At 64.7% G+C, this 27,781-nt stretch overlaps 9 protein-coding genes across 9 annotated transcripts; 3 read left to right on the top strand and 6 right to left on the bottom strand.

Moving 5' to 3' along the window:
* Nucleotides 1-393: 393 nt before the first annotated feature.
* On the bottom strand, nucleotides 394-3,675 carry PFL1_01679 (uncharacterized protein; the record flags this gene model as incomplete). The annotated part of the gene is made up of 1 exon (XM_007879189.1): nucleotides 394-3,675. The coding sequence occupies one exon, from the start codon at nucleotides 3,673-3,675 to the stop codon at nucleotides 394-396; it is 3,282 nt and encodes a 1,093-aa protein (XP_007877380.1).
* Nucleotides 3,676-5,970: 2,295 nt separating this feature from the next.
* PFL1_01678 (uncharacterized protein) lies at nucleotides 5,971-7,248 on the bottom strand (the record flags this gene model as incomplete). Its single annotated transcript, XM_007879188.1, has 2 exons — nucleotides 5,971-6,726; nucleotides 6,847-7,248. The coding sequence occupies 2 exons, from the start codon at nucleotides 7,246-7,248 to the stop codon at nucleotides 5,971-5,973; spliced, it is 1,158 nt and encodes a 385-aa protein (XP_007877379.1).
* A 1,124-nt stretch (nucleotides 7,249-8,372) lies between these two features.
* PFL1_01677 (uncharacterized protein) lies at nucleotides 8,373-8,988 on the top strand (the record flags this gene model as incomplete). Its single annotated transcript, XM_007879187.1, has 2 exons — nucleotides 8,373-8,518; nucleotides 8,664-8,988. The coding sequence occupies 2 exons, from the start codon at nucleotides 8,373-8,375 to the stop codon at nucleotides 8,986-8,988; spliced, it is 471 nt and encodes a 156-aa protein (XP_007877378.1).
* Nucleotides 8,989-9,308: 320 nt separating this feature from the next.
* On the bottom strand, nucleotides 9,309-10,842 carry PFL1_01676 (uncharacterized protein; the record flags this gene model as incomplete). Its single annotated transcript, XM_007879186.1, has 2 exons — nucleotides 9,309-9,416; nucleotides 9,538-10,842. 2 exons carry the CDS (start codon nucleotides 10,840-10,842, stop codon nucleotides 9,309-9,311), a joined length of 1,413 nt encoding a protein of 470 aa, XP_007877377.1.
* Nucleotides 10,843-11,574: 732 nt separating this feature from the next.
* Nucleotides 11,575-12,135, bottom strand: PFL1_01675 (uncharacterized protein; the record flags this gene model as incomplete). Its single annotated transcript, XM_007879185.1, has 1 exon — nucleotides 11,575-12,135. The coding sequence occupies one exon, from the start codon at nucleotides 12,133-12,135 to the stop codon at nucleotides 11,575-11,577; it is 561 nt and encodes a 186-aa protein (XP_007877376.1).
* Nucleotides 12,136-13,208: 1,073 nt separating this feature from the next.
* On the top strand, nucleotides 13,209-16,302 carry PFL1_01674 (uncharacterized protein; the record flags this gene model as incomplete). Its single annotated transcript, XM_007879184.1, has 3 exons — nucleotides 13,209-13,329; nucleotides 13,429-15,610; nucleotides 15,696-16,302. The coding sequence occupies 3 exons, from the start codon at nucleotides 13,209-13,211 to the stop codon at nucleotides 16,300-16,302; spliced, it is 2,910 nt and encodes a 969-aa protein (XP_007877375.1).
* Nucleotides 16,303-16,922: 620 nt separating this feature from the next.
* PFL1_01673 (uncharacterized protein) lies at nucleotides 16,923-20,238 on the bottom strand (the record flags this gene model as incomplete). The annotated part of the gene is made up of 3 exons (XM_007879183.1): nucleotides 16,923-17,078; nucleotides 17,231-19,806; nucleotides 19,920-20,238. 3 exons carry the CDS (start codon nucleotides 20,236-20,238, stop codon nucleotides 16,923-16,925), a joined length of 3,051 nt encoding a protein of 1,016 aa, XP_007877374.1.
* A 1,190-nt stretch (nucleotides 20,239-21,428) lies between these two features.
* On the top strand, nucleotides 21,429-22,278 carry PFL1_01672 (uncharacterized protein; the record flags this gene model as incomplete). The annotated part of the gene is made up of 4 exons (XM_007879182.1): nucleotides 21,429-21,577; nucleotides 21,679-21,751; nucleotides 21,872-22,066; nucleotides 22,216-22,278. The coding sequence occupies 4 exons, from the start codon at nucleotides 21,429-21,431 to the stop codon at nucleotides 22,276-22,278; spliced, it is 480 nt and encodes a 159-aa protein (XP_007877373.1).
* Nucleotides 22,279-22,728: 450 nt separating this feature from the next.
* PFL1_01671 (uncharacterized protein) lies at nucleotides 22,729-26,529 on the bottom strand (the record flags this gene model as incomplete). Its single annotated transcript, XM_007879181.1, has 5 exons — nucleotides 22,729-22,866; nucleotides 23,014-23,300; nucleotides 23,413-23,491; nucleotides 23,600-24,374; nucleotides 24,509-26,529. 5 exons carry the CDS (start codon nucleotides 26,527-26,529, stop codon nucleotides 22,729-22,731), a joined length of 3,300 nt encoding a protein of 1,099 aa, XP_007877372.1.
* Nucleotides 26,530-27,781: the final 1,252 nt, after the last annotated feature.

Raw genomic sequence — 27,781 nt, 5'->3', positions numbered from 1 at the left:
GATTGAATAACAAAGACCAAGGGACGGAGACGAGGGTGTGTGGGTCCGACTCGACTGACGTGGCTCCGTTCTTCTATGCGATGTACCGCCAACGCCGAGAGCAGGGCAAGGAGGTGGGTAAGCGTCGTACTGGGATCCGGAAACGGGAAGGCAAGGCAAATCGAGGATGGGCAGGAATGGAAAGAAGAGGAGATGCTGTGCAAATCCAAGCGAAGGACGAAACGAAATCCGGTATGCGACTCTAGATACGAAGGATGGGGCGGGGCGGGGCCTGCGCTGCGGTTGTCGATGGTGCGATAGAAAGGAAAGGGCAAGGGGTGGCTCGAATGACCACATGTGGAAGGGCGAGATGTCGGGTGAAGGGGGCAACGGCTGCTGACGTCGTCGTCGTCGCTACCGCTGCTGCAACTGCTGCTGCGGGTCGAGGACAATGGCGACCTGGCCCTGGCTGACGTATTCGAGGGCACGCGCAAACACGGTGAGCGACTTGCGCTCCAGCTCGGCCTCCCTCCTGACGGCATCGATGCTGCGTGCCAGGTCGTCGGCCTCGTCGGCAGAGGCGTCGGTGCGCTGCGACGATACCGAAGCCGACCGATCCGTGCCGAACCCCGCCGCGCCGCCGATGCCATGCACGCCGCTTCCTGCAGCGGCGGCGGCGGCGCCCGCGGCGTTGGCAGTCGCTGTGCCGGTGCCGGCACCGGTGCCGGTAGCGATGGCGGAGTTCGAAGAGATGGACTGGCCATTGTCCGAGGCTGAGCCGGTCGAAGAGCCGCCCGACGTCGCGCGGCCGCGTGGCTTGGGCGACGACGAACGCGAGAGGCTCGAAAGGGCGAGGTGGAACCCGCTCTTGCTGTTGGAGCTGCTCCTCCGCCAAAACTTGGGCGGCACGCTCGCCTTGACCTCACCCGCGGAAGCGACCTTGCCGGCGACGTCGCCGGCGAGCACGTTAGGCGACATCGGCGGTGGCGATGCGGTCACACCGCCCACGGTGTCGTCGCCACCTGCTGCCAGCCCAGCAGAGGTGGCGCCGCTGGCGTCACGGAAACGAACAGCCTCATCCGATGGGCTCGGCGTCTTCGACGAGCTGAGGTCGGTGTCGGAAGACCGCGCGGGCTTGTTCGACCCATGGGTGGCGCCGAGGTCGCTCGACTTGTGGTCGAGGTTGGGGACCGACTGGGTCATGGTCTCATCAATCTGGACCGAGGTGTCGCTCTCGGCATCCGAGGGATCGGTGCTGCTGCTCGCCGCCGGCGGCAGAGTGCTGACGGCAAGGGTCGACGCCCTTGCACCGCTGCGGCTGCGAGGCAGGCCCCTCCCCGTTGCCGCAGCATCAGGCCGGCGCGAGTCGAACGGCAGCCGGACGGACGTGCCGGCCTGCTTCGCTACTTTCTCCAAGCTTGCAATGCGCTCGGCCTCGCGGCGGGCGATGACGGGCCAGGCAGCCTCGACCTCGGGCTTCATCCGGACGGCCAGAGCCTGAGCCCAGGTCTGGCCACCGGCAAAGCCGGCGATGGCGCGCTCGTACTCGGACCAGGTGTAGCCAAAGATGGCCGGCGGCGTCGGCAGCTCCAAGCGGCCGATGCCGAGTGGTAGGCGGTTGTAGAGGAGTTGAGCCAGCGGCAGGTTTGGGATCGCATCGAGCGCACGCGCCGCCTCCGAAGTCAACGAAGGCGCGTAGTCGCCACTGCCTTCATCGGCGTCGCCGCCAGCCATCTGCTCGAGGGCGGCGCAGATCGCCCTGGGCTCCTTTTCGGTCGTCTGCAGCACGATGATGGTGCTCTTGAGGGCATGCATCGCCTCGGCCAGCGCGGCTCGAGCCAGCTCGTCCTCGTCGTCCGGGTTATAGTCGTCGAGATCCAGGCTCAGGTCCGTGCTCTGGTTCTGCGAGGCGAAGAAGGGCAGCTTGGCGCGCCGGTGCAGCTTGGCCTTCTTCTGGGTACCCGTGCTCTTTCGCAGAAAGCCCTCACAGAAGCGGACCAGGAGCTTCTCAAAAGCCTGGAGTTCCGCAATCTGGTGAGCCACGTGCTTGCGGCTGACCTGAGAGATGGGCGGCAGCTTGGCATGGTCCGACGAGAGCGGGGCACCCAGCTGCGACGGGGTCTGTCGGCCGGACTCGGGCACCGAGCCCGAGCCGTCCTTGGGCGCCTTTGGCTTGGTCACGCCCATTCCTACAGACTTGAGCGCCTGAGTGAGCTGAGCCGGGCTCGGTGTGCGCTTCTGGCTGTCGCTCGTCACCTGCTGGATGACGGAACCCAGCGCGAAGCTCGCCGTCGTGTCGCTCGAAGGCAAGGCGACCGACCTCGAGGTCAGGATCAGGAGGCCCTTCCAGATGACGTGGATGGCGACCGAGATGAACCAGCCCTCGCCATCCTGTCCGCACCTCTCTTCGATCCTGGGCACGAGCATACGGCGGATGCCCTCCAGACGAGCCTCGAGCTCGCGGAGCCAGGCTGAGCTGAGGCCGTCAGAAGCGATGGGCCCAGACGCTGCAACATCCGCGGCCTTCTGAGGCGGCGAGGCGTTTCCAGGCACCGTCGCAGGCGCAGCGCCCGGGATCTCGTTCATGCTGGCCGACGCGCCGGGCGTCAGCGAGGGCGACAGGTTGATGGGATTGACGAACGGCGAAGGCACCGCAGCCGAGATGCAGCGGGTCAGACTGGCCTTGGTCTGGGCGAGCAGGGGCTGGATGACGTGGAGGATGGTGCCCTCCATCTTCTTGCGGACGGGAGTGAGGATCTCGGAGACGAAGTGAGGCATGCCGGCGAGGACATTCCCGTGCTCGTCGGCGATGAGCTCGCCCTGGGCATCGCGATCGCCCTCGATGCACCTCTCCAGGCTGTCTTCGACGATCCACTCGAGCGTCACCAGGCCGATGTTGAACTCGAGTGCCGGCGGAAGATGCGTGCCCTCCTTGGGGTTGGTCGGGATCCGGAGGGCCTGAGGGTCCTTGGTGGGCGAGACGAGCAGCGAGTCGATGCGGGCGGCGAACAGGGTCAAGGCCTTGAGGATCTGGCGCGACACGGCTCGCAGCAGGTAAGGGTCGACGCTCTCGGCGTAGCGAAGCTCGCCGACCACGGTGTGGGCAATCTCGAGGATTTTGACCTTGTCCGGCAGCCTCTTGCCCTCGTAGGCAATGTTCTGGATCTTGGGCACGCCGTGAAAGGCGCCGTGACCGCTTGCAGCGCTTTTGGCCGCCCCTGCCATACCGGCAGCCATGCCGGGGACCTGCGAGGGTGCAGCACCGGAAGCGCAGGGAACAAACGCCTTGTTGACAAGGTCGCTCAGCTTCAAAGAGAATTGAGTGAGGTGCGAGGGGTCCGGGGTAGCGGGCGGTCCCATGGAAGCGGAAGGCGGTCCTCCGAGAATCGAAGCCGCACCATTGACAGTCTCGGAGGCGGGGCTGGCCAGGGCGGGGGAGCTAGGGGTAGAGGCGCCGCTTCGGTTCCTGCCGAAGCCATGCATGACATCGCCGGCGCGCGACATGCTGTTGGTGAGCGAGGCCAGGCCGAGGCCCTTGCCGAAGCTCGAGGAGCGCTTGGGCTGCTTGGCCGCCAGCTCAGGGTCGAGGCTAGCTGACTGGACATGGTGGGCGGTGCTCGGGGGCGAGTCCGTCAGAGGGGTGCTGGGCCGCGAGGCAGACTCTTTGTTGCGGCGAGGGAGTGCGAGGGCGACCATGATTGGCGGATTAGCGGGGCGAAAATGGTACGGCAGGAGATGGAGCAGGACGGTAGAAGGTCAGGTCGGAAAGAAAGGGCGATTCGTCGGTCTATGACGAAGTCGAGCGTGACGGGGAGGAACGGCGAAGAGGGCGGTGGTGATCGCAGTGGCCTGAGTGGTGGAGAGTGCGAGCGAGTGGGAGGGGGAGAGAGGAGAGAGGTGGTTGGCAGCCCCAGGGTTAGGTGGAAGGTGGTGGAGGGTCTAGGGCTGGGAGCGGCGCAGTCGTTGCAGAAAGCCGAGGTGGCCAATCATGAGTTGACTACCTCTGAGCGTGAGCAGGTGAGGGCGTGTCAAGGTGAGGTCCAAGGCGCAAGACGCTGGCGTGGTCGCACAAGTGCGTCGGCTGGGCTGGGCGGTATCCGTCTTTGGAGGGCGAAGGCGGCTCGTGGGAGCTTTGTTCGCGGTGGCGTCCAACAGGCGAATGGAAACGAGGCTGGCGTGCGTTGCTGTGCGGAAGCGGCGAAGCTCTGATCAGGGGGCTGTCAGGAGGCTCGGCGGCTTTGGCGACGAGGAGAGGCGGCGTCGACGTTTCGGTAAAGTGTATGGCTGTGCAAGCGACCTTAGGGTGGTCGGTCGGAAGAGTCCAAGAAGAGAAGCAGCTGTCCGATCAAGAGGCAGCCTGCCGCAGGGCTGTTCAGGCTACTACATGTGCGAGCGGGTGGATTTGCCGGAATCGGACGAAGGAGGGAGAGCGAGGTGGTCGTCGAGTCGATGAGACGTGAGTCAGATGACCGGGTCGCCGTGCAAGAGCGGGAAGGAGCCCAGGCGTGGCCCGCGTCTGCCAAGCCAGGGCCGACGCCCAGGAGGTGTGGTGGTGCGGTTGAGCATGGTCTACTCACGTATTCGCGTGGGAGTAGGGTCTACAACTGGGGTCAACCATAGGTTTGTACTTTTGCGAGGGTGTCTGGGGGGAAGCTCCGACGAAGGGGAGTGGGGAAGAAGCAAGGTTGGGGGGTTGTATTGGCTTGGCTTGGCGAAGGCGAAGGCGTAGCTTGGCTCTTGACTGTCGAAAGCGTGAGCAGTGATGGTCCGGTGAGGTTTCCCGTGTAAGAAGGCCGAGAGGCAGGCGATGAGCTTGGGGCAGCGGTTTAGAAGCTAGCTGGTGTGTAGATGGTGCGAGCTGTGCAGAGATGGAGAGCGAGCAGATGGACGGCTGGGTGATGGTGGTGGTGGTGGTGACGTTGGTTGTCGGTCGCGGGGCTGGCCGTTGTCCCACCCCTGCCCCCTCGGCCCCCCCTTTGGGGCCAGGCTGGGCTGGCTGGGTGTCCGCTTGCGCCCCCTTCCTCTGTGTGCCAGGCTGCGCTGGCTGGCGGTGAATTTGAGTTTTTTGGCTTTTTCGACGGCTAACTGGCTGGCCGAGGCCCACGTTCCCCTCTGTCCACCTCTCATCGCCTTGATTTCAAACGGCGCCCACACCGAGCGAAGAGGGGGGCGGGGCGGGGAGCGGAGCGGAGCGGGGCGGCCGACTCCTCAGTCAGTCTTTCTTTGAACCCATCTCGTCGTCCCTTTGGCACCGTCCAGGCCGGCCTCGAGCTTTGGGCACAGTGTCCGAGGATTGCACTTTGCGGGCCCCCGGGCCATTCAGAGTGCCTGGATCTATTCATCAATCGATCGAGGAACGAGGTTGCCGGGCAGGCTGGCAACAAGCGATGGACGAGAAGAAAGCAAGGCCGGGTGGGGTGCGAGGGCGAGGGCGAGGGAAACCCACCTTGATGCCGCCGGTGGCCGGCGGTCCGGGGCCAAACAAACGTACGTCGTACACGCTACCGCGCCATGACAGCCGCCCCGGCCTGGCCTCGCACCGTACCGCCCGCGACTGAGCGCAAGACGAGCTTGTACGAGCCACGACTTCTCCGGCCGCATCGCAACTTGACGCCATTCCGTCCTATGGCGCCGCACACGACCGACATCGTGCGCCTCAGGTCTGTCAAGCTCCATTGCCAGCCAAGCATGCCGCAGACCTGTTTGCTCTGGCTCTGGCTACCGCTCGATTGCCTTCCGTACTTCCCACGCCCTCTCCAGATATCTTGGCGGCGACGGCTGCGATCAGGGCTCTGCAGGCCAAACTCTCTGTCTGTCATTCAGGAGCTAGCAGACGCTCGGCCGCCTGACACGCGCGAGACGTCGACGAGACCTTGCCGCCATCATTCCCATCTCACAAGCACGCTCCCGCTGTCGCCTTTGGTTCAATCTTGCTACCGGTGGCGTGGTTTCGGCTGAAAGCAACAAAGAGGATGGGCGCGCAGAGACTGGCTAATTATCGGATCCCTCGGTCGTCTTGTCGTTGGAGCCGGCGTCGTCCGCGGCCGACTGCTCGCTAGCCGTCGTTGCCGTCACAGAGGTGCCCGTCGATGTCGACGTCGATGCATCGGCTTCAGCGGGCTTGGCGGGAGGCGTCGTCGTCGTCGTCGTCGTCGCCGTGGTCGAGGGGGTCGAGGGTGAGCCGGAACCAGCGCCCGCCAGCTGCCACGCCGGAATCGAGGGCTTGGGAAGCTGCGGCGGCGTCACCTCTCCCGGCGTGCCGAGCGACGGGGAGCCGTACCCAGGGCCGTAGCCGGAGCTGTACATGCGTCCGGTGCCGTACGCCGGCGCGGGTGGCGCTCCACCGGCCGCGCCGCCTGCGCCCATCGAGCCGCGCGAGACCAAGAGCGACTTGAGCGACTTGAGCTCCGTCTGCAGCTCCGAGAGCGAGTTGGTCTGCGCCTGCTTGGTCTGCTCAAACATGGTGCCCAGCTCGCGCTTGATGTTGTCGACGTCGCGCTTGATCTGGTCCATCTCGTCGTCCCTCCGCTTCTCATTGTCCCGCACCGCCTTGACGCAGTCCTCGACCTCCTTGATCCCCTTTTCCACCTCGGCCTTCTGCTCGTCGAGTCCCTGCTTGACCGCGAGCGTCTGGGCGTCGAGCGCCTGCAGCTGCGCAGCCACCTCGTCGTACTTGGCAGTGAGCGCGTCGAGGTCCGACTCGAGCACGTTGGCGTTCGGCGGCTGAAGATGCGGCATCAGGTATTTCTGCAGGCATTGGTGGAGGCGGGGCGGGACAAGGTAGCGGTTGATCCGTGGGACAGGGTCAGATCAGGTTCAAAGGATGCCCCCCAATCGAGGGCGCTGGCTAGCAACTTGTGGACTCACCTTGGCCAGCGAGATGACGCCGTAGCCGATCGTGCCAGAGACGACGGCCATGATGAACCAGTCCCTCCAGTCGCGGCCCTGCTGGTTGGGTGGTGGCTGGGCATACATTTGACCGTAGGGGGGCGCGTGGTAGGGGGCAGGAGCGCCGTACTGGGCATAGGATCCGCCGCCAGGAGCCATCGCTGCGCCGGGACCGCCCTGGCCAGCCTGCCTGAGCGCCTCGTCGATCTCCGCGGGACGAAGGCCCTTGCTCTCGAGGAAGCTGACGCGCTGCGACATGCTGGCCGACTGGACCTTGGGGTCGGAGAGGAAGCTGACGGCGCTGGCCACCATGTCCTGCCGCAGGGGACCACCGGCGGCGGCCATCTGCCCGCCTGCGGCCGATGTGGAAGCCTCGGACATTGCCGGATGGATGCTAGCTGGGATCTCGGTGTGTTCTGGACCGGCTGGTGGTGGATGCTTGCGGGTGGCGGCGTGGGCGTTGCGCTGCGTGTCTCTTGGGAAGGTAGCTTCGAGTTTGCCGGTATTCGATCGATCCGCCTGGGCGAAGTGTTGCGGACGTGGTGGTGGAGGAGGAGGAGGAAGTGATGATGCTCGAGAGCGAAGGGGCAGGCAGGCAGGCTGACTGCGTGGGCCGAGCGAGGCCAGGAAGTGCGGGGAAGACGAGCGAGCGAGGGCGGGTGGCCGGGCCCAGACGACTGCCGGCTCAGGCATCGCTCCGCTTCCGGTTGCGGCAAAGCGCGAGGCCAGGCCCGCAGGCGAGCGAGCTTGCTTGTGATTTGTGGCAGCCCGCCAGACCGCCATCCGCACGAGAGGAACCCCTCGCGAGTTGGGTGCCGCAATCTGGTTGGCCAAAGGCTGGCAGGGGAGCGATCGGCAGCGCGGAAAAGAAGCAGGCAGGCTGGCAGACGACGGAGATGAAGAAAAGGCGTGGGCATGTCGAGCCTCCCTCCTTCTCCTCTTCACCCACCACCTCACCCCGTCCCGCCCCTCCTCGTCACCTCTCTTCTTCCCCTCCGCCAAGGGAAGGGTTCGTGACACCAGTCCTCGGCCCTGCTCGCTCGTCTGTCTCTTATCTCTGTCTACCGCTTTCCTCCCGTCTCGGGGCACGCAGCCAGGTGAGCATCGCATCGCATCGCATCGCATCGAATCTCTCAGTCCATCAGAGCTCGGACGCCCCAGGCAAGGGAAGCGGAGCAATGGAGGAAAGAGGCTGGACCGATCGGCGATGATTACAAAATTATTCACACTGTCGGAGGCGGTGCGCCTAAGACCCCCTCAAACGCTGAAAAGCGTGTCGAGGGAGGGCTGCCGTCGCATGACTTCTATACAACGGTAAATGAGCCATCCAGCGGTACCCGTCTCGCCGTGGCCGCGAGCACGGGACGTGGCGGAGGAGGGAGCGTCGCGGAAGGGGACGGATCTCGCATCGCAACTCTTCGGGCGTGATCAGAGTCACTCATCCTGTACCCTCCTATATCCCCTCGCCATTTGGACTACAACAGACCTCCCGGTGATCCGCCAGGATGACCAACGCGCCCAACCGCTTCGACCTCTTCATCCTGGGTCCGGATGAGAAGCGCGTCGAGATTGTCGAGGACACGCGCATCCCCAACGCGGCCACCTTCTACTTCAACAAGGAGGACCACACGCTGGGCAACATGCTTAGGCAGTGAGCATCGCGCATCGCTGTCGGGGACTGGCCACCGCCTGCACCCAAGACTTGCCACGCGCTTTCGCGATGACCTCGAGTCTGACCGCAGCGGCTAACCCTTACCCCCCCTCCCCCCCTCCGCTACGCTCTATCATCCCTACAGTGCCGTGCTCGCCAACCCCGCCATCCTGTTCTGCGGGTATAGAGTACCACATCCTCTAGAACCCAAGGTGCTCGTCAAGATACAGACCGACGGCTCCCTCACGCCAACAGACGCGCTCAAGCAAGGCTGCTCCAAGTTGATAGCCCAGATAGGCGACCTCAAGCAGGCCTGGCGCACCGAGGTGCAGATGAGCGGCGCAGGCACCGTCGACGTGGGCGGATACGGCGGCCGCATGGGCATGGACCCCTACGACCAGGGCGGCCGCGGCTATGGCCTCGACGGATCCGCGGGCGCCGATCAGGCCAGCGGCTACGTCGACATCTGACGGCTCATCCGTCCCTCCTCGCCCTCAACCCTTTATTCTCTCTCCCTCTCCCTCTCTCCGTCTCGGGCACCCTGCAGCCTACCACGCCGCACCACATACCCACGCAGCGTTCTCTTCGTCGCATGTACTTGTCACCTCTGTCCCGCCACTGTATTTGTAGCTCACCTCCTCTTGACCGCCTTGCATCGCCGTCCAGGCAGACAACGAATGGACAACATCGGCCAGGACCGGTGCGTCCGATCCATCTACCATCATCCGATTAGCAAGCAAGCAGCGATTAGCGTGTCTAGGGGGGCGGGTTGGTGCTCGAGTGCGCAGATCTAGCGGCCGAAACGGCGCTGGGCCACGTCTACCGCCCAGTCGACAAAGGGCCGAGTGTACTTGGGGGTAAAGACCCACGAGAGCGGGAGACCCCTCCTTGTCCATTCCTGGCCGGTGCAGCGAAGGCGAGAGACGAGGGACGAGATCGAGGAAGCGAGGTCAGCACGACATGCTACGCTCGTCATTCTTCTGAGAGAGGGCGAGGAGAGCGGGAGGTGGACGACTCACGTCGGTCGGCATGGTACCGGTGTAGATGAGGAAGGCAAACGTCCAGATCCAGCCGGGGAGGCCACGGACCTTTGTGCCCGTGACGTCTCGCCAGGCGTGTTCGAGGACGATGGCGACGGCCTGGACGAGGAAGAAGGTGCCCGTCTGTGTGATGCCGAGGCGCGAGTGAGGCGACATGGGCAACTGGCCCCACTCGTGCACCAGCGCCGAGAGGGCAAAGACGGCAAATGTGGCCAGCGCCCTCGCCGCCTTCCTGCCCACGACGGCGGCCGCGACGGTGCGGACCGGGCTGTAGGCGACGTGGAGGAAGGATTGACGGAAGAGGTGGTGCCACCGGTTCGACCACAGATCCTGCACCGATGTGGCGAAGAGGGGCGCATCGAATGGCAGCGGGTCCCAGCGCGATGGGAGGTCTCGGAGGAGGAGGACCATCAAGATGCTGAGGAGCGCGTGGTGCGACTGGATGACGAGGTAGATCATGGTCCCAAACGTGGCCGTGAGGATGTAGGGGCCGAGGGCGCTGCCAAACAGGCCCGGTGGGGCCGTCCAGATGCTCGTGCCCGGCACGGTGGCGATGTGCGGGAAGACGCGCTGGTCCCGGATCACGACGGCCAGCGCGTCGAGGCAGGTGTAGGTGACGATGAGGTTGGGCAGCCGCCGTGCCGCCCAGCGCAGCCGGTCGACGTACCTGTACCGTGGCACGGGCAGGGCGGGCGCAGAGAGCGGCGTACCAGACTCCCACCCGACGCCGCGCATGTTCTGGAGCAGGTCGAGCTCGATGGGCGTCCAGGTGCCCGGGAAGAGGATGGGCAGCGTGGGCGTGTCATCTCCGACGCCATTATTGTCGCCGCGTTGCCGCCGGTGCGACTTTCCCGGCGTCGTTGTCGTCTTCTCGGGTGAGGCATCTATGGCAGGGGCAGAGGCGACGCCGGGGGCTCGCTTCAACCTGGGCCTGGAACACTGCGTGCCCCACTCGACGGAGCGCACAATGGCATAGATGCTGTAGACGCCGGCGCCAAAGTTGAAGTGCTGCGCCTGGCCGCGCACCTGGCCGGAGCCGTCGAGGTCAAAGTAGCGGTGGAACGCGGCGGGGAGCGAGAGCAGCGCGATGGCGGGCACGAGGGCGAGGCGGAGCGGGAGCGTGCGCAGCGGATCGTAGCGGACGAGGAGATGGAGCTGGAGGACGAGGAGCGGGATGGGCAGCAGGAAGAGCGCCAGGCTCGACCAGGTGTGGCGCTGCTTTTCCTCAAACGGCACCGCGGCCAGGAGGTGGAGCAGGTGCTCCGCTATTGAGGTCGATGGCATCGAAAAGGAGGCAGCGTCAGGCAGCAGCTACCGTGAGGTGGTGGTGGTGATCGGTGCCTGTTGGCCGGGCGGCAGCAAGCAGGTCGTGGAAGATGGACGGATCGGCTTCCCGATGGCCTGGCCGTCGGGACATGGTACCGCGCGGTGCAGCGCAGCGCAGGCAGGCAGGCCACATTCCGAAGCCGTCGATGCGCTGGCCGCGATCCGATCGGGAACAGACACACCATGCTCTTTGTTACAAAGGTAGCTCAGCATTCCCAGGTGTCTACTGCGTCGGAGCAGCTCCGTCGCTCTCCGCCGTCCACCTCGGGGTAACGTAGGGGAAAGGGGATCGAGAAGCTCGTCGATGACAGCCGGCGGCCCTTGACAGCTGCGGATCCGAACACACCGTCCAGCTTCCTGCGAGTGTGGCCGGTGCGCGCGTCGTGGTCGTCAACGCGACGCGCCCAGTGCCAGCCACCCTGGGTTGTCACAAGAGAAGGGCCGGCCCAGGCAAAGGCAGAGCAGAATCAGCAAAGGGCGCAGAAATTTCGAGGAAAAAAAAAGGTCGAGGGGGCCAGGAAAAAGTTGAGCCGAGCAGAGTGCCCCGTGCGCCTTAGGCCAGGGGAGCACGCCCGGGTTTGGCGCCCGCTGCGACCTTCGCTTCCAACACACATCGTCGCCGCTTTCGGCTTGGCGGGGGGTCGAGCGGGAGCAGCGCGCACGCTATTGCTCAGACCGAATACGGTACGATCAGGGGCAGGCCAACAGGCGGGAAAGAAACGACGGGCGACTGGCAGCTTGCAGACGCGGCGCCAGGCGGACGACCCTCTCTCTCGCCTGGGAGGCACGCAGAACCAACTCGCAACGCAACGACGAGCAGGCAGGCAACCATGGCCAGGCAGGGCGGACGGGCAGGCTGAGCATCGCATCCTGCCTGGCTCGCGATGCGTCCCTCTTCCACGTCGGGACCTTTCGTGCTCTCGGCGACGGGACATAGCCTTGTCCAGCCAGCCGCCCGCTGCGATGGCGGCCGCGAGGAGCCCAGCCTCTGAGAAAGGCCGAGCAGAGAGGATGGTGCGGCGTGACTACGGCGCCGGGCTGACTGGCTGGTCTGTTGGTCGCCCCTTTGGCACGCAGGCCGGAAGCGCAGCAGCGCGCGGTCCAGTACGGCCGAGGCCCACGCCATGATGCAACAGGGACTCGAGCTTGTCGAGAAGCCCAAGTAGGCTGAGGCCGGCCCTCGCTGTTGGCGACTAACCCTGCCTCTAGCTGCTTGGTCCTTGCTGTACGGCAAGCACGATGCGATGCCATGCGATGACAGCGTGGGCTGCCACCTGTGCTACGGGAGCTGGCAGCCTAGCTGCCGATGCGATGCTGCCTGGCGCTGGAGCTTGTGCTCCTGCTTGTGGGTGTGGGAAAGGGCGAGGAAGCTCCGCCGATGGACGAGCTCAGCAGCCAAGCAAGCACGCAGGCAGGCACAGCAAGCGGGCAAGCAGGCCAGCGGACCTGGTGGCATCTCTGGCGACCCGGGCGGGCGACCAAAAAAGGCCGGGCCAGGCTAGGGTTGCGGCCCCCTTCACGGGCGGGCGCTTGGCTTGGCCAGGCCCGGTCGTGTGTGTGTGTGTGTGTGTGTGTGTGTGTGTGTGTGTGTGAGGGAGGGCCTCCTGGCTTTGGACTGGCCGGTGCGGAAGCCAGGCAAGCCATGGATCGAGTTGGGCGCCTTCTGCCTCATTCCTCGATCCTACCCTGCCCACCCTCTCTTCCCTCATCCCCCTCTCTACCTCCATCCGGGTCATCAAGGAGCAAGCCATTGTCACCAACCTCCCTCTGCACACCCAACGCCGCACACCGCAAACCGCATCCTTCACTGCGCAAGAACCGCTGCCAACATCTCCCCCCCCCCCCCTCTCTGCATCTTCTCATCCTCTTCACAGACCCAACTCCGCACCGTCGACCTGCCACATCACCTGCTTGGCCGCCATTGCACCGTCGCAACGTACACTTCACCGCCCGAGCGAGAGCGCCAGCCAGCACCCCCCTCCAACGCCATCGGAAACGCCCTTCCTCCTACTCACCTCCGTGCCAGGGTAGGCAAACGGTAACCGCTCACCCGGAACACCGGCCCAAACACCCGGCCAGCGCTCCCGCCCAAGCGCCACACCCGCACCTAGCTGTCCATACGGATCCCACACATGGCGGCAGAGCCACACCTCTCGGCCAAGCTCCCCGGATCTGATCAATAGCAACGCTCCGCCGACGCCCACCTCGATCCCGACGGCACCCACGAAACGCCAACAGTCCAGCAGCCTCCCGGGGTCTACGCCTGACTGCTTGTCCACCGACTCCGCCTGGACGGGACATCAGCCTCGACTCCATCGCTCATAATGGTCCGCTCAGTCACGTTCGAGATCCGCTGGCACGACACGCAGCCAATCTACAGCTGCTCGTTCCAGCCCATCTCCCAGAGCCACCTCAAGAGGGTCCTTGACCACAACCTTGGCCAAGGTGCGTACCTCGTCCTGACATGCTCTTGACGTGGCTTCTGATGCTCTCTGCTTACTCTTCCAAGCTTGCTTGCGCCCTTGCTTCTTGTCCACACCACAGCCGCCGGCCTGGCTCCCGGCAAGACGCTCGCGGGCCCTTCCGGCAGCAGCGGCAGCAGCGGCAGCACCGCCATATCCAGCGGCGCAGGCGGCACCATCGCCACCAAGCAGATCCAGCCTCCGATCATGGCCGGCGGTCAGAGCTGGAGGCTCGCCACCGCCGGCGGCGACAACAACGCCCGCCTCTGGATGGTCCACCCCAACATCCCCTCTCCCGCAGCACTGGCAAGCGCAGCTGCGACCTCGGGAACAACTGCAGTCGCTCCGCATCCTCCACGGGTCGAGTACCTCGCCACGCTCAGCCGCCATTCAGGCGTCGTCAACGTGGTCCGCTTCTGCCCTCGCGGCGAGATGCTCGCCACCGCCGGCGACGACGGAAACGTCCTCTTTTGGGTGCCCTCGGACCGCGGTCGTGGCTTCGGTGACCTGCACAGCAACCTCGACGACGGCGAGAGCCAGTTTGAAAAGGAGTTCTGGCGCGTCAAGCTCATGACTCGGGCGACGCAGCAGGAGCTCTACGACATGGCTTGGAGTCCCAACGGCGAGACGCTCGCCGTGGGAGGGACAGACTTTGTCGCTCGGATCATCAACGTTCAGGACGGCCATGTCATTCGCGAGATCTCGGAGCACAGCCACTATGTGCAGGGCATCGCCTGGGACCCGCTGCAGGAGTACATTGCGACCCAGAGCAGCGACCGCAGCGTCCACGTCCACTACCTTCAGCTCAAGCACAAGCACGACCAGGGTGAAGCTTCAGGCTCCGGATCGACGGCGGCCCTCTCGGGGAGCCACCTCGCCAGCCGTAGCAGCAAGCTCGACCTCCACCGGCGCAACGGAAGCACGAGCGGCGGCTTCATCTGGGACTCGAACGCCAAGCCGCCCATGAAGCGACGGGCTAGCAGTCACGCCAGCCAGGCAAGCGACAGCGAAGGTCCACGGGAAAGTTTCGTCGCTGGGCTGCGCGGCCGATCCAAGCGGAGCGCCACCCCCATTGACCCGACCCACCATTCGGTCGTCCCTCGCGCCAGCACACCTTCCCAAGTCGCGGGTCCCTCGCAACTGTCTGGCAGCTCCGCGCAGCCCGCCACTCCCACCGCTTCCGTCCCGCCAAGTCCGTTCTCGGCCACGGCGCCGGGGGGCTCGCACGTGCACGCCATGAACCCGCCCCAGATGACGCCCAGCCGGCGGTCAAGCTTTAGCGGAAGCAACATGGATGTGGCCTCGCCTCCTACGAGCGCCACTTCGCTCGCCCAGACTTCGATGGCAGGCTCGCATGTCGGCAAGACGGCCGATCCAGCCCACCACGCGGGGGCCGGCGTCGCCACGCCTGGGGACGGAGTTCGACGTACGGGCAGCACCAGCAGGTCCGCGTCCCGCACTCGGAGCGTCCGGTCGCCTTCCCCGATCCCTCCGCTCCCGGCCATTCGTGCACCTCCCTCGCCCAAGCAGAGGATGCAGGCGGCGGTGGCGGCAACGACGGGTCTGTCCAAGAGCACGTTGCGACTTTACGGCGACGAGAACTTCAGCGGCTTCTTCCGTCGGCTGGCCTTCAGTCCAGACGGCGCGCTCTTGGTGACGCCGAGCGGCCTGTTTGACCCTCCACCGCCGCCTTCGCTGGCAAGTCCTTCGGTTCACCTGTCGCCGCGGAAGAGTCCTAGCCCAAGCCTGCCGCTGAGCAAGGACGGCGGTGCAGCAGCGGCGGCGGATGCGGCGGCAACGACCAACAAGAGCGCCGTGTACCTGTACGCACGCGGCAACTTTAACAAGTCCAACGCGCCCATTGCGGTGCTTCCCGGGCACAAGACAGCAACGCTGGTCGTCCGCTTCTCTCCCATCCTCTACGAGCTGCGCAAGTCACCCCGGGCGCAGGACGGAGCGAGCGAGGACGACGGCATCCCGCCCCATCCGACGATCCCGCTCGAGGTCGGCAAGCTGAAGAGCGTCTCGCTCGTCTCTGAAGGCTTCAATCCGAGCTCAACCTCAGTCGACCCGCCGACCGGCTCGGATGGGACCAAGAAGGCGTCTTCCTCGGCCCGCAGGGGGCCGAGCGTCATCGGTCTGCCCTATCGGATGGTCTACGCCGTAGCCACGCAGGACAGCGTGTGGATCTACGACACCCAGCAGACTGGACCAATCTGCTGTTTTAGCAACATGCACTACGCTAGCTTCACCGATCTCAGCTGGTAAGTCGGCGAATTCTAGAGCCCACAGTGCCTTCGGCGGAGCCCGAAGCTGACCGCCCTTCTACTCCTCCTCTGCCTTCCGCAGGTCCCCGGATGGACAGACGCTCATGATGTCGTCGACGGACGGCTACTGTTCCGTCGTCGTCTTCGACTATGCTGAGCTGGGCATCCCGTACGCCTACAACTCGCAGCCTTCGCTGCAGGTGCCGTCGGGCGGCACTCCGGCGCCGGCGCACATCGCCTCGGGCACGCCAACACGCTCGGCGCCTTCGACGCCGCAGCTGGCGAATGCCAGTCTGGCCGGCGAGGCGACCTCGAGCTCAGGCGTCGCGCCGTGGCTGGCCGGCACGCCGCCACCGCCGCCCACTCTGCCGACCTCGTCGTCGTCGTCGGCGTCTGCGAGCGCTCCGACTGGACTCGGTCTGGCACTGGGTGCTGCCGGATCCGGCAAGGCGGGTGCGACATTGGCAGGTCTGCCCGCTGCCGTGCGTGCCGCTGCCTCCAGCCCTGCCCTGTCATCGCCCGACGCGACACCTCTGTCGTCTGCCACCGCCGCCGCCAACGTCACCAACACCACCACAGCGTCATCCAACACCAATGCCGGCGCCAACGCTGCCGCGACGCAAGGCGGAGAGGCGCCCAAGAAGAAGCGGAGAATCGCACCGACGCTCCAAGGACCCCTGGGACAGTGAGACGCCGTTTGGACGCCCCCTTTGACGCCCCTATCCCCCGCCCGTGACCCTCCGACATCCATCCGCATGAGATTCTTCGCCATCCTGCCTGTTTGCCTGCCTAATCGCCCTGCCACTTTCGAGCCTCGCCGAGACGAAGACACACAATCCATCCGCTAGTTCCTCCCTCGCCACCTCTTGCATCCCCACTCTTCGAGGACTCCCCCGGCCTCCCTCTTCACCTAGCCCTTCGCCTGTATACTAAGACCCCCACCTCGCCCGACGCCGTTCCTCTCACGCCCCCCAACCCCAACCTCCACCCGCATCCTATCCTAATCTGCCGATGACACATCGAGGCATGGAGGTCCTACCGGTCCGGCTTTGTTTGCACGTCATTGCACGAAGGAGCGAGGTGAGCAAGAAATGGTGGATCAGAGCTCGAGTAGCGAGGCGGGATGAAGGTAGGGGAGGTATACAGCCGCAAAGGAGGGTGGGAGCAGGATCCATCTACATCTAGTAAGTCCTTGAATGAGACGAGACGAGACGAGACGGCGCGAAGAGGAGCGACGGATCGGTGTACCGTGCCGGATCGGATCGGATCGGATAGGGACAGGGAGGGACAGAGAGGGACAGGGAGGGACTTAGAACCTGGGCAACGGTCCAAAGCCGCCGGGAGGCGGTTGGAGCAGCGGCTGACCCTGGTAGTCTGCCGTGTTCTGGAAGATTTCGTTGCCCCACCACTTTATGGCCAGGTTGCCGTCCTTGGGCAGCTGCAGGGCGAAAAAGATGAGGAGCGACTGTCGCCAGAAGAGGGAGAGGAGAGAGGAGAGAGGAGAGAGGGGGACACCAAAGGTGGTCAGTCGCACGCGTTTCGACCGCGCCCTGCATCGGGCAAAGGGGAGAAGGGGAAAGAGGAAGAAGGGGGGTGAAAGGGGGGGAGGGAGCTCACCGAGAGGATGGTGCCAAAGTCGAGGGCGCCGGCCGTGACAAAGTTGTACCTCGACCACCACCCAAACGCCTTTCGGCGGATGAGGTACTGAAACAGGAAGCCGACGGCGAACCACGAGGTAAAGTTGATGCCCTGCGCCGGCGGGGCGTACTGCATGCCCGTGATGATGATGGGCGTGGTGAGGAAGCGGAGGCGGGTGCGCGGGAACCGCTTGGCCAGCCACCACACGACGACGGGCGCCACGGCGCCCGCCAGCAGACCAAAGTAGAGCGGGTGGTAGATGGATCCCGGTCCAAAGGTGCGCTGCGGCCCAATCATGCCCCAGATGACGGAGGCCGTGTAAAAGACGCTGGCCGAGGTGCACGTGAAGTGGTCGCGCTGGTCGGGGGCGCACAGGTCGGCGATGTTGTGCACCATCCAGTTCTTGGTGAGCGCCTGGACGAGGCTGTTGAAGGCGATGCCGACCACCTGCACGCCCAGCATCTGCAGCGGCGCAATCTTCATGTAGTGCGCCAGCTTCTGGTCCTGCGTCAGCAGCAGCGCCGAGCCCATCGTGTGCTGCGAAATCGTCTTGAACGTCATGATGGCCATGGCCCGGTGCGGCACCACGTACGACGCCACCAGCTCGGCAAGCAGGTTGACGGTGAGCGAGAGGCCCGTCATGGCCAGGATGGCGCCGAACGGCACCTGGTAGAATGCCGGCACCAGCAGCGCCAGCACCAGCGTCCACACGGGCATGCTCGTGTCGTAGCAGCTCACCAGGACGACGCAGAGGACCGAACCGACGCCGAGGAGCGCCAGGTTGCACCACGTCGGGATCTGCCGGTAGCGCCGCATCAGCTTGGCGTGCACGTCGTCCTCCTCGGTGGCGCCGTACCGCACGTTGGACCAGAGCATCTTGCCATGGTGCAGGCCCGTGTGGACGATCGAGGCCGTGAGGAGCGCAAAGCCCGCCGTGTACGTCACAATCAGCCCCGCCGAGATGTAGATGGGCGAGTAGGCCTCGTAGGCGTCGCGGTCGAGCACCTTGTGGTCCTTCGAGACCCTCTGCACGTCGTAGATCTGGGCGTACCGATCGTAGGTCGCGCCGGACAGGATGGGAAAGTAGCCCGTGTACCACGTGTTGGTGAAGTAGAGCGCCGGCGCCGCGATCCAGAGGCCGACGACGAAGCCGCCCATCAGATTCACCTGGGCCCACCACGGCGTCACGAGCGGGTGGGCGATCAAGCTGATCTGGGTCCAGTCAAACGAGATGACGCTGGCGCCAAGACCCGAGGCGACGCCAAAGACGGTGTTGACGGGAACGTTGTTCGGCCAGATCCAGCAGACCCAGTTGAAGTAGGAGAGCGCCACAAAGATGTAGCCGGGGAAGAAGTAGGCCACAAACGCCGCCACCGACACGATGCCGAAGAAGTGGATCCGCTTCATGCTGCCGTCCTCGGGCTCGTCTTCGGCATGCAGCGTGTTGAGGATGGTCGTGGTGGCCAGGTTCTGCGGCCACATCATCGAGGCCGGCCGGATCAGCAGGCCCCTCGACAGGCCCGCATACGCCAGCCCGATCAGCCGCGGCGCGCAGATGAAGAGAAACGAGAACATCAGCGACCGCGGCGAGTTCCAGAAGCGCGGGAGGTCCTGCGTCAGCAGCAGCGGCAGCGGGTACGGCATGCTGACGCTGCAGCTGGTCAGGATATTGACGACAGTGTGTTCCTTGATGTTCCAGAGGCCGGGGTTGAGCGAGAAGCTGAAGCCTCCGAGCCACCGTGGCGCCCGAAAGGCACGGTAGGGCAACACGGCGGCGAGCAGCTTTCCGAGCGGATGCGAGCACAACAGGACGATGATGCCGGTGATTTGTACCGGAGGGTTGCGCATCGCCAGCAGCGTGTTGGCGCCCGAGATGAGGGCACTCAGCACGAGGCCGAGGAAGACGGAGCGGAATGTGATGGCCGGCATCTCGGGGTCATCGACGTTGGAGACTGATGCTCGCACCTCGGCGTATGGAGAATCCTCCTCGGACTCGAGCTCGAGCTCGATGACCTTGGAATCCGCCGGATTTTGAATTGCCTTGAGCAAATCGACGCTGTCGAACCCGGCGCCCAGAGCTTCATGCTGTGGAGATGGCTTGCCTGGGCGGTATTCCAGGTGGTGCACCGTCTCCGGTCTCAACGACGTCCCAGTGTAGCCAAGGTCACGGGGATGGATGTGGCCATTGGGCATCGCGTCTTCCTGCGCGAGCGGTCCCCACATGTCGTGCGAGGCAGCGACGGAGCCGTCCTGAAGCCAGTATTCTCCGCTCGGATGTCGCCCATCGTCACGCCCCGGATACTGGCCTGCGTGCATCACGAAGGTGGCCGCTGTGGCCGCTTCGTCGGCTCCCTTGATCGGCCTTTCTTGGCCATCGTACACGGCGTCGTGCTTTTCGTCGTAGTAGAGCTGCTCCTTGTCCGCGACACTCGACCTGACGTTGAACGTGTCGGCGTCGGGCGAAAAGCGGCTCGGGCCCAGGTGCAAGGTGGCGTCGCTGAGGTTCCGCGAGTCCGTGACGTTCTCCACCGTGACGACACCTTGGCCCGTCCCCGCTGCGAACATGGTGATTGACGGGGTCGAGATAGTAGAGGTCAGTAAAATCAATGACACGGCCGCGCCAGACGATTGCCACGTCGGTGCAAAGTCAATAATGATCGATGCTCACGGGGCGCGAATGCGAAGACGTCGTCGGCGTCGTCGTCATCTTCCTCGTCGTCGTCTTCATCGTAGTCGGCATAGATGCGATCGTCGATCCCCTGCTGATAGTAGTGGGCGTTGTCCACGCCGCGATACTCTGCGGTGCCCTCGGATTGGATGTCGACGCGTCCGTTGCCCGGGCATAAGCCATCCGGGTGGGAGGGTTGATGTTGCGTCGAGGTCGGGTTGGCTGCCCGTGTCGTTGGTCGAGTGGACGAGGTGCCTGGCCTGGCAGTCGCTGGACGAGCTGCCGTGGCTGGCCTTGCGGTTGCTGGCCTATTTGCCATGTCGGGTGGCGTCGTCGACTGATCTCGCCGCTCCGCCCGTTGTTTGGCGTTGAAGGATTGCGTGTTCGGCGATGGCTAGCTGGACAGGCACAAAGGAGGGGACGTGGAGAGCAAGTCGGCTTGATGGAGGAGGAGAAGAGGATTGAGTCAAGAGGCTGGCAATGCCAAGTGCTTCCAAGCAGGTGTTGCGCCAGACCGAGAAAGTCGAGCTTGCGCGGCGGTGGGTTTAATCGCGCCCACCTTCGGGAGCTAGTCGTGAGGGTGGGTGGGTTGGTGCGTCTCATTTTGACGCCACGGCCCTTTGGACGGCGACCAGCCATCACGCACGTAGGGCAGCTCTGTGCCGCCCCCCATAGCCGAAACGATGAAAACGTGCGTACGTACCACCGTACTAGGCGGGCAATGTGTTGCACCCGTTGCCAGCAAACGCACAGCCGGGCCGACGCCGTAGGCGTGTACGATACATATGTTTCCGTCTTTGGCGGTTACGGCCGATGGCACTTCCGACGACAGGCGTTGCCCGCAATCTGTCTGCCGGTCATCTTGAACAAGCCTAGGCGGCAACATGCCACCCTTCGCTGCCTTGAAGTGCCGGAGGCGCGTATGACGGTATGTGATGCGGATCAGAGACCACGTACCGTCACAAAGGCCACTCGGTGCGCAGTCAGAATTGTCACCGTGAGGACACCCGGTCATCGCTCGGTCGGCCCGCGCGGCCCGCTGGGAGTCATATCAGCCAGGCCGGCAGCATAAGCCACGATGCGTTGCTGTTGCAGGGTGTAGCCGGCTCACGCGCGCCGAGACAAAAGCAGAGGCGAGGGCTTGGACCCATTGGATGGACGACTTAGAGAGAGAGAGAGGGAGAGAGGGGATCGTTGCCACCAGGAGGGCCGAGCTGGGACCTCTGTGGGATCTCGGGATGCGGGTCCAGATCAATCTCGATTTCCAGAGGCCACGCCCGATTTTGGTTCCAATCGGCAAAGGCGTGGACAGGCTGCGCTCCGTGCGAGGCGGGCCCGACCCCCCCGCACCCCCGACATCCGCTGTCCGCCGTCCGCCGTCCGCCGTCGGGACCCATCGCCGCCTGCCGCCAATCTCCATCTCCCGGACCAACACGACCATCACTCGCAACCAGCCGCACTGCACCATCTTGGCCTCTGCCTCTTCCTACCCCACGGACACCACGCACCATGGACGCTTTCCGCAAGATCGACGTGGACAAGTACGACGAGGACGTCATCTCGGACGCCGAGCTCGTCGAGCCTTACCCCAAGAGCCCACAAGACGCATCCGCAGAGGCTCGCTCCAAGGTCGCCGAAGTACGACAGCTCATCGGAAGGTGAGCCGACGCCCACGCGATGCCATCTCTCTATACCTGCGCCATCTCGCTGACCGAACCATCGTCTCATCTCCTCTGCCGCCGCCCGACGGCCGAAACAGGAACGACGTCGCGGGCGCACTAGCCCTCGTTCTGTCTAACCCGCCATACGGCCCGGGGGTCGAGGATGCAAAGGTGAGTGGGCAGATCTCTCCTATCCTCCGTCCCAAGATCCACCAGGCTCCGTTGAACGAAGATCGGACCGACTCACCGCGTGGCTTTCCCTTGATCCTCCTCGCTCTGGATGCCCTGCAGCACACAACGTTGCTGACGCTCCTCGAGATCCTCAACAGCACAAAGTCGACCGACATCCCCAACGCGGTCAAGGGACTCGACATCGACCAGAAAGACAACCTGATGAAGTACATCTACAAGGGCCTCGAGCTCGGCGGCTCCGGAGGCGAGCGGGAAGGCGTCAACTGCGCCGTCCTCCTCGGCTGGCACGAGAGGGTGAGCAACAACCTTGGCCTTTCGGCGATCCTCGCTCAGTCCCAACCGGTACCAGCGGACAGGTGGCAGTGTGTGCTGACTCTGTTGATCCTCCTGTGCGCCCCCCACCTTTGGATGCTCGATCATCGACCTTGTTCAACCTGGCACAGCTCACCGAAGTGGCGGGAACCGGATGCATCGTCCGCGTCATGTCGGATCGGAGGACCGTGTAGACGACCGCGAACCCTTTCTTGCCAATCCTTCCACTGCCTCTTGAAGCGACCTGCAGCGCACGTGGGGCCGTCGACGATCACTCCACCTGGCCGCCCGCGGTCTCGCTGACGACTTTTAGAGGCACATCGAACCGTAGCGATTCGCCTGATCAAGGCAGTCTTGGCGGGACGGACTGATCAAAACAAGGAAGTCGGCCGTGGAGCGGCACGTAGGTATCAGGACAAGGAAGTACAGATTACAGAGGGCCGAGGGGCGGATGGGCCAAAGGCGCAGGCGGAGGGTCAACCGAGTCGGCGGGCGCGCGATTACGTGGCAGCCTTGGCGCGTGAGCTTTGAGCTCTGGCTGGTCTGGCTCGATGATGCCGGGATGAGGGCTCCGCACAAACTTGCGCGCAGGGTCGCTTCATGACGAGCGAACAAGTCGCGGCTCCGGCACCGTGGCTATCAGCTCAGTGAAAGAGGGCCGGGAAGAAAGGAGCGAGGTGCCTGGCATCTTTGACCTCCTCGACGACGGGGCCCGCTTCGAGGTCGCGGATGTCTTCGCCCAGGTCTTCGAGTACGTCGTCCCTGAGGACGACGAGGTAGCGCTGTCGACGATGGCGTGGCAGTAGGAGGTAAGGCGTCAGCCAGGAGCACAGAGAGAGCGACAGAAGGGAGCGACCGGGACAGATCTGCGAAGTCGGTCTGACCCTGTCCCCCGAACGACGGGATGAAGATGGATGGAGAGTACTCACGAGTTGCTCGAGCAGGTCCGTCACCGCCTCGGTCGACATCTTGCGGCTGGATCGCGCCGCAAGGTACGTCAGCAGGATCTCCTCTGCGCTCCGGGCGTCGGCCCAGTATGGCTTCCGCTTCTCCAATGCACGGAGGCAGGTCTGCAGCGCCGATCGGGCCATCGCTGCCGCATCGTGCTCGTCCCGGGCGGGCGAGAAGGAAGAAGGGGCCCTCGGATCGTCGCGGCCACCAGGCGCCGACGATCGGACAAAGAAGCCCTTGTCCAGTTCGCCGAGTTGCTCGAGTTCTGCGGGGGTTGACAAGGCAGGCGCGCAGGAGGATGCAAGGTGAGCAAGTGCTCGCGCTCGCTGGCATCGTCCACGGCAAGCCATGCCCCTTGGGCGCTCAAAGACACTTACCCGCAACGAGCACGCAGGCCGCCAGAAAGAAGGCGGGCGACATCATCGGGAGGCTCTCGAGGGCCACGTCGTTGGACTCCTGCAATGCGGTTCGGGCCGGAACACAGCGCCATGGGTGCCACGGGTCGTCAGCGTCGCGCGCCGGAAACAAAGCACCTCGCGCCATCGAGGCTCGGATCACACTCACCAGGCATAGGTCCGAGATCTCGGCGATGCCATAGGCCGCCTGGCGCAGCCGGGCCAGGTCCTGGGACCGCATCGTGATGCTGGTGTCGAGGAGGTACCTCCAGAGGAAGGTGCAGTGGTAGGTGAAGTGGACGCCGCAGAACATGACGCTCTCGCCCCTTTCAGAGGCACGGCGCAGGTTGCCGGGCGAGAAGCGGAGCCAGCCCGGCAGCGAGTTGAACCAGTGTCGTGTATCGGCCTCGATCGAGGCGAGCAGGTTCACCTGGATCTGTTCGGCCTCCTGGGCCGATCGGACCACCATGGGGCTGAAGAGTGTCTCGGAGAGCTTGTTGTTGCTGACCCGGATCAGGTCGATGAGGTACGCGAACGACGTCGCCCTAGAGGTGCTCGACAGCGTGGGCAGCCGCGCATCGATGTCGCGGTCCTGGAGCGCGAAGGGTCGACCGGTCATGACCGAGGCGATGCGGTCCAGCGCGTAGATGGACCAGAAGAGGAACTCGTCCGTCTGCCTCTGCTCTTCGGTCAGACTTGAGCCCGGCGGCGGGACACGGTGCAGCCCGAGCTCGAGCGCCATGCGGGACGCGGCAGCGATGATTGTCGAGGCCGAGCTGGCCCTGTTGGCCCCAATCTCGCAGATGGCCAGCAAGACGCCTGCGCTGACGGCGTCGCATGTGGGAAAGGTGACGGCCTGCCAGAAGAGCTGGTGCGCTTTTCGGCTGAACGCCTCGGCATAGTCGGCCGGGCTGAAGCCTTCGACGAAGCGGTGGTCGCAGAATCTGCAAGAGCGGAGGGCACGCAAGGTTCGCGACAGAGGGGCAAAGAAGTCAGCATGAGCCAGTCCGCGCCGACTCTTGCGCAATGCGATCCAAGGCGACTCTCATCGTCTCGCAAACGGGGTCCAAACACTCACCTGGCACCGAGTCCGCACACGGCATTGAGCAAGACGGCGCTGACGTCGTCCTGACGCACCCTCGCCTCAAAGTCTGCCTTGTCGAAAAAGAGGTAGATGCCAGCCAGGTGACCCGAAATGTCCCTGAGGAGTTCGCCGAGGATGCCCGACTTTGGAACGTCGTCGTCGAAGAGGCCCTCGCTGAGCTCCCTGGCGACCTCTGGCACCTTTTCGCTGCCGCCTTGGCCGAATCGGGGACCTCGGTCCAAAGCGGCTTCCCCTGCCAAGAGCGCCAGATTCGAGTCGCCCGAGGACTTGTCAGAGGCGGCGGCGGTCGCAACGCAGCCCGACAGATCCAGGTCGAGATCCCGGAGCGGCAATGGATGGTTGGTCGGCTTGCGCAGCAGGTCCTCGACCGCTTGCTCGGGCAACCGCACGAGGACAGACATGCGCTGAACCTTTGCGTGCCCCGATGCGTTCGAGATGCTGGTCTGGAACATGTGCAACACCGCGCGGCTCGGTGGGCGGGGCGTCTCGCCTTCCCTCCCGTTGTCGTCGTCGACAATCTGCAGGTAGGCAGTGCTACCGGCCATGGCGTCTGTGAACTCGCGCGTGAAGGCGGTCCTTGGCACGGACAGGCGCGCCCAGTCGACTGCGAAGACGTCGTCGAGCCTCTCGGCCTCGTGCCTCAGTGGCCGGCGCGATGTGGCGCTCGAGGTGCCCAGCGCCACCTCGGCCTTGGGAAGGCCGTGGCGATGGCTTCCTAGGTCGACCCGCGTCAGGGCGAGCAGCTTTGCGGCGATATCCCGCGTCTGTGAGGCTTCCAACCGATTTGGAGAGACGCTTCTGGCGGGATAGTCTCGCCTCGTCTGCGGGTGCGACGAGGCCGAGGATGCCTTGGGCGGCGTGCGTTCGCCGTTTTGGAGATCGACCGCCATACCGTCAGAGCTGGAGCTGGCCAGCGAGGAGGCAAAAGCACGTTCGCCCTCGTCATGACCAGGGTGGTGGCGGGAGCCCCTGAGATCGACATCTGGAGCCTGCGCTACCAGGTACCTCTCTGACGGGCTGCCCAACCGTCTCTCGCCTGGATGATGACGGCCACCATCCGCGTAGTCGGTCCTCTCGAACGTCGAAACACCGGGGCTGCGACCAAACGGTGGGTAGGGATGATATGTCGTGCGGGGCAGCTGAAGCGCGGAACCGATGGAGCGGACCGCCGTAGGAGACGGCAGGCGAGCCATGGTCCGGGGCGCATCGCCCGACCTGGGAGGCGATAGGCGTCGTCCATGATCTCCGCTGTGGCCGTTTGTCGCGTGGGCGCCTTGGGGCGAAGAGCGTTCCTGTGCGGCGGCGCCGGCGTCCTTGCGCCGAAGACGGGCGGCGTCGCCTGTCTTGGCCCTTCGGAAGTCGATCTCGGGCCACTTGCACTCGATCTTCATGTGAGCGCAAGTCTTGCAGGTGGGGCGGTTGCCGTCACACCTGGACTTGCGGTTGCGACAGGCAAGGCACGCCAGCGACACGCGAGGCCGCTTGATGGGCGCAGGAACGTGCGCTTCGTCGAACGACATGGGCCGGGATGGAGGCATGTCTCGGTCCGCGTACATCTGGGGGTGCATGGGGCCCTGATAGTGTCCGCGATCGAGCGCCATCGGCGGCATATGCCGGCCAGAAGGATGCAGCGGGGGCGGCGGCGGAGGGCTGGGCGTGCGGGCAAGCCTGTGCGCGCCGATCGGGCTCACCATCCCGGGGGAAGGGTGGCCCATGTGCCCCTCTTGAGCCATGCTGTCCCAAGGTCGGCGTGGGAGCGGCCTGGCGTAGCTCTCGTACATCCTGGCGTCGCCCTCTCTCGGGAGAATCGGCGGGAGGGAGTGCTTGGTTGGATAGTCGCCGACGTCGCGATGACGGGGAGCGCCGTGGGGGACGGCGGGGGGCTGCGACGAGTAGCCACGAGGCGCCAGCTCTTCCAGGGAAGGTCCGAGGTGGCGGCTGGACCTCGAATCATTCGGGCCGCTTGCATTCGTGTAGAATGAAGCGCGGTCCATGGCCGAGGACGGTAATCCTGGACTGTGAAAAGGCGGTGGAAGTGTAGGGGCCGAAATGATGGGCAACGTCTTGTGCGCAAGGCGGAAAGATGGAGCGGCGGCACAGGAAATAGGCAAGTCGTGCCTGGTAGCCGAAACGCCAGCCGGAGCGGTCTCAAGGGCGCGAGAGGAGTCGCAGCAGAGCCGTTCGCGCGCACGGGTAGTGGTACTTGGAGAGGATCGGCTGAACGTCCAGCGATCGAAGCGAGTTTCGCGGAGTCGTGGCGCAGCCGGCTGCGACGGAGGCACCAGGACGACAGGGAAGGGAGAGACACCGACGGCGATAGAGTCGCAGAGGACGCCGGGGAGAGCAGAAGTTGGAGGGGAGCGTGCGAAAAGTTGGGTGGCGAGTGGTGGTTTGGAGAATTGGTTTGGGAATAAATGATGGTAGAAGGGTGGGTAGAGCGCACGTTCAAACCAAGGGAAGTTCGTGGGTGGCGGCGGTGAAAGATGCAAGATCAAGAAGAAGGGTAAGCGGTCTATCTTGTCAAAGGTAGGAGGCAGGGCTGGGATGAATACAGTCCAGAGCCAAGGCAGAGGCGCGAAGAGACAGGCGGACCACAGTACAGGTTGAGGCCCGCCGCTGCCAGATGCTCCAATGATGCCTTGGGGTCGAGTAAGGCAGTGCGGTGTATGCGCCGGCGCCCCTAGCGGAGAACTCGGGACGTCGGCATCCTTTTGCCCTGCGCCGTTGCAAGAGCGCGACCCGACGGTACCGGCGCGAGACTCACCTTTCTGGGCTGTCCCGTAGCCCGCGATCCAGGTACTTGCGCGCGAAGAGTACTCGTGCTCGAGGTAGTCGCTGTTCACGAAGTAGGGACGAACGTGAGCTGGGCGTACAGGGAGGCTAGATCGTGTTCGTGGGCGCGTCTGTTCGTGCGTCGGCGGAGAGAACGGGTTGGAGGGAAGGTGGTGTGGCAGACCGAGTAGAGTTGGCTCGAAAGTCGCTGTCCGCCTCGCCGGCTGAAGTCAAGAAGGCGTAGGCGGCGCGGTGCAGCGGGTGCAGGAACTGGAGGGAGGAGCCTCCGACCTAAAGCTCCGGAGGGGCGGAAGGGCGCAAACTACGGGCGGCTGTGGGGGCCGTCCTTGAGCTGTCGTGCGGTGGGGAGGCGTAACGCTGGCAGTCGGATCGTCCGGTGTCGGCGGGTTGGCAGCGGAGCGGAGGGGACCGAGGGAGTCTATGTGGTGAGGACGCAAGAGGGAACGCCGGAAG

The sequence above is a fragment of the Pseudozyma flocculosa genome (assembly GCF_000417875.1).
Source record: "Pseudozyma flocculosa PF-1 unplaced genomic scaffold scaffold00004, whole genome shotgun sequence".
Taxonomy (NCBI): domain Eukaryota; kingdom Fungi; phylum Basidiomycota; class Ustilaginomycetes; order Ustilaginales; family Ustilaginaceae; genus Pseudozyma; species Pseudozyma flocculosa.
This window is presented reverse-complemented; position numbering and strand designations above follow the sequence as displayed.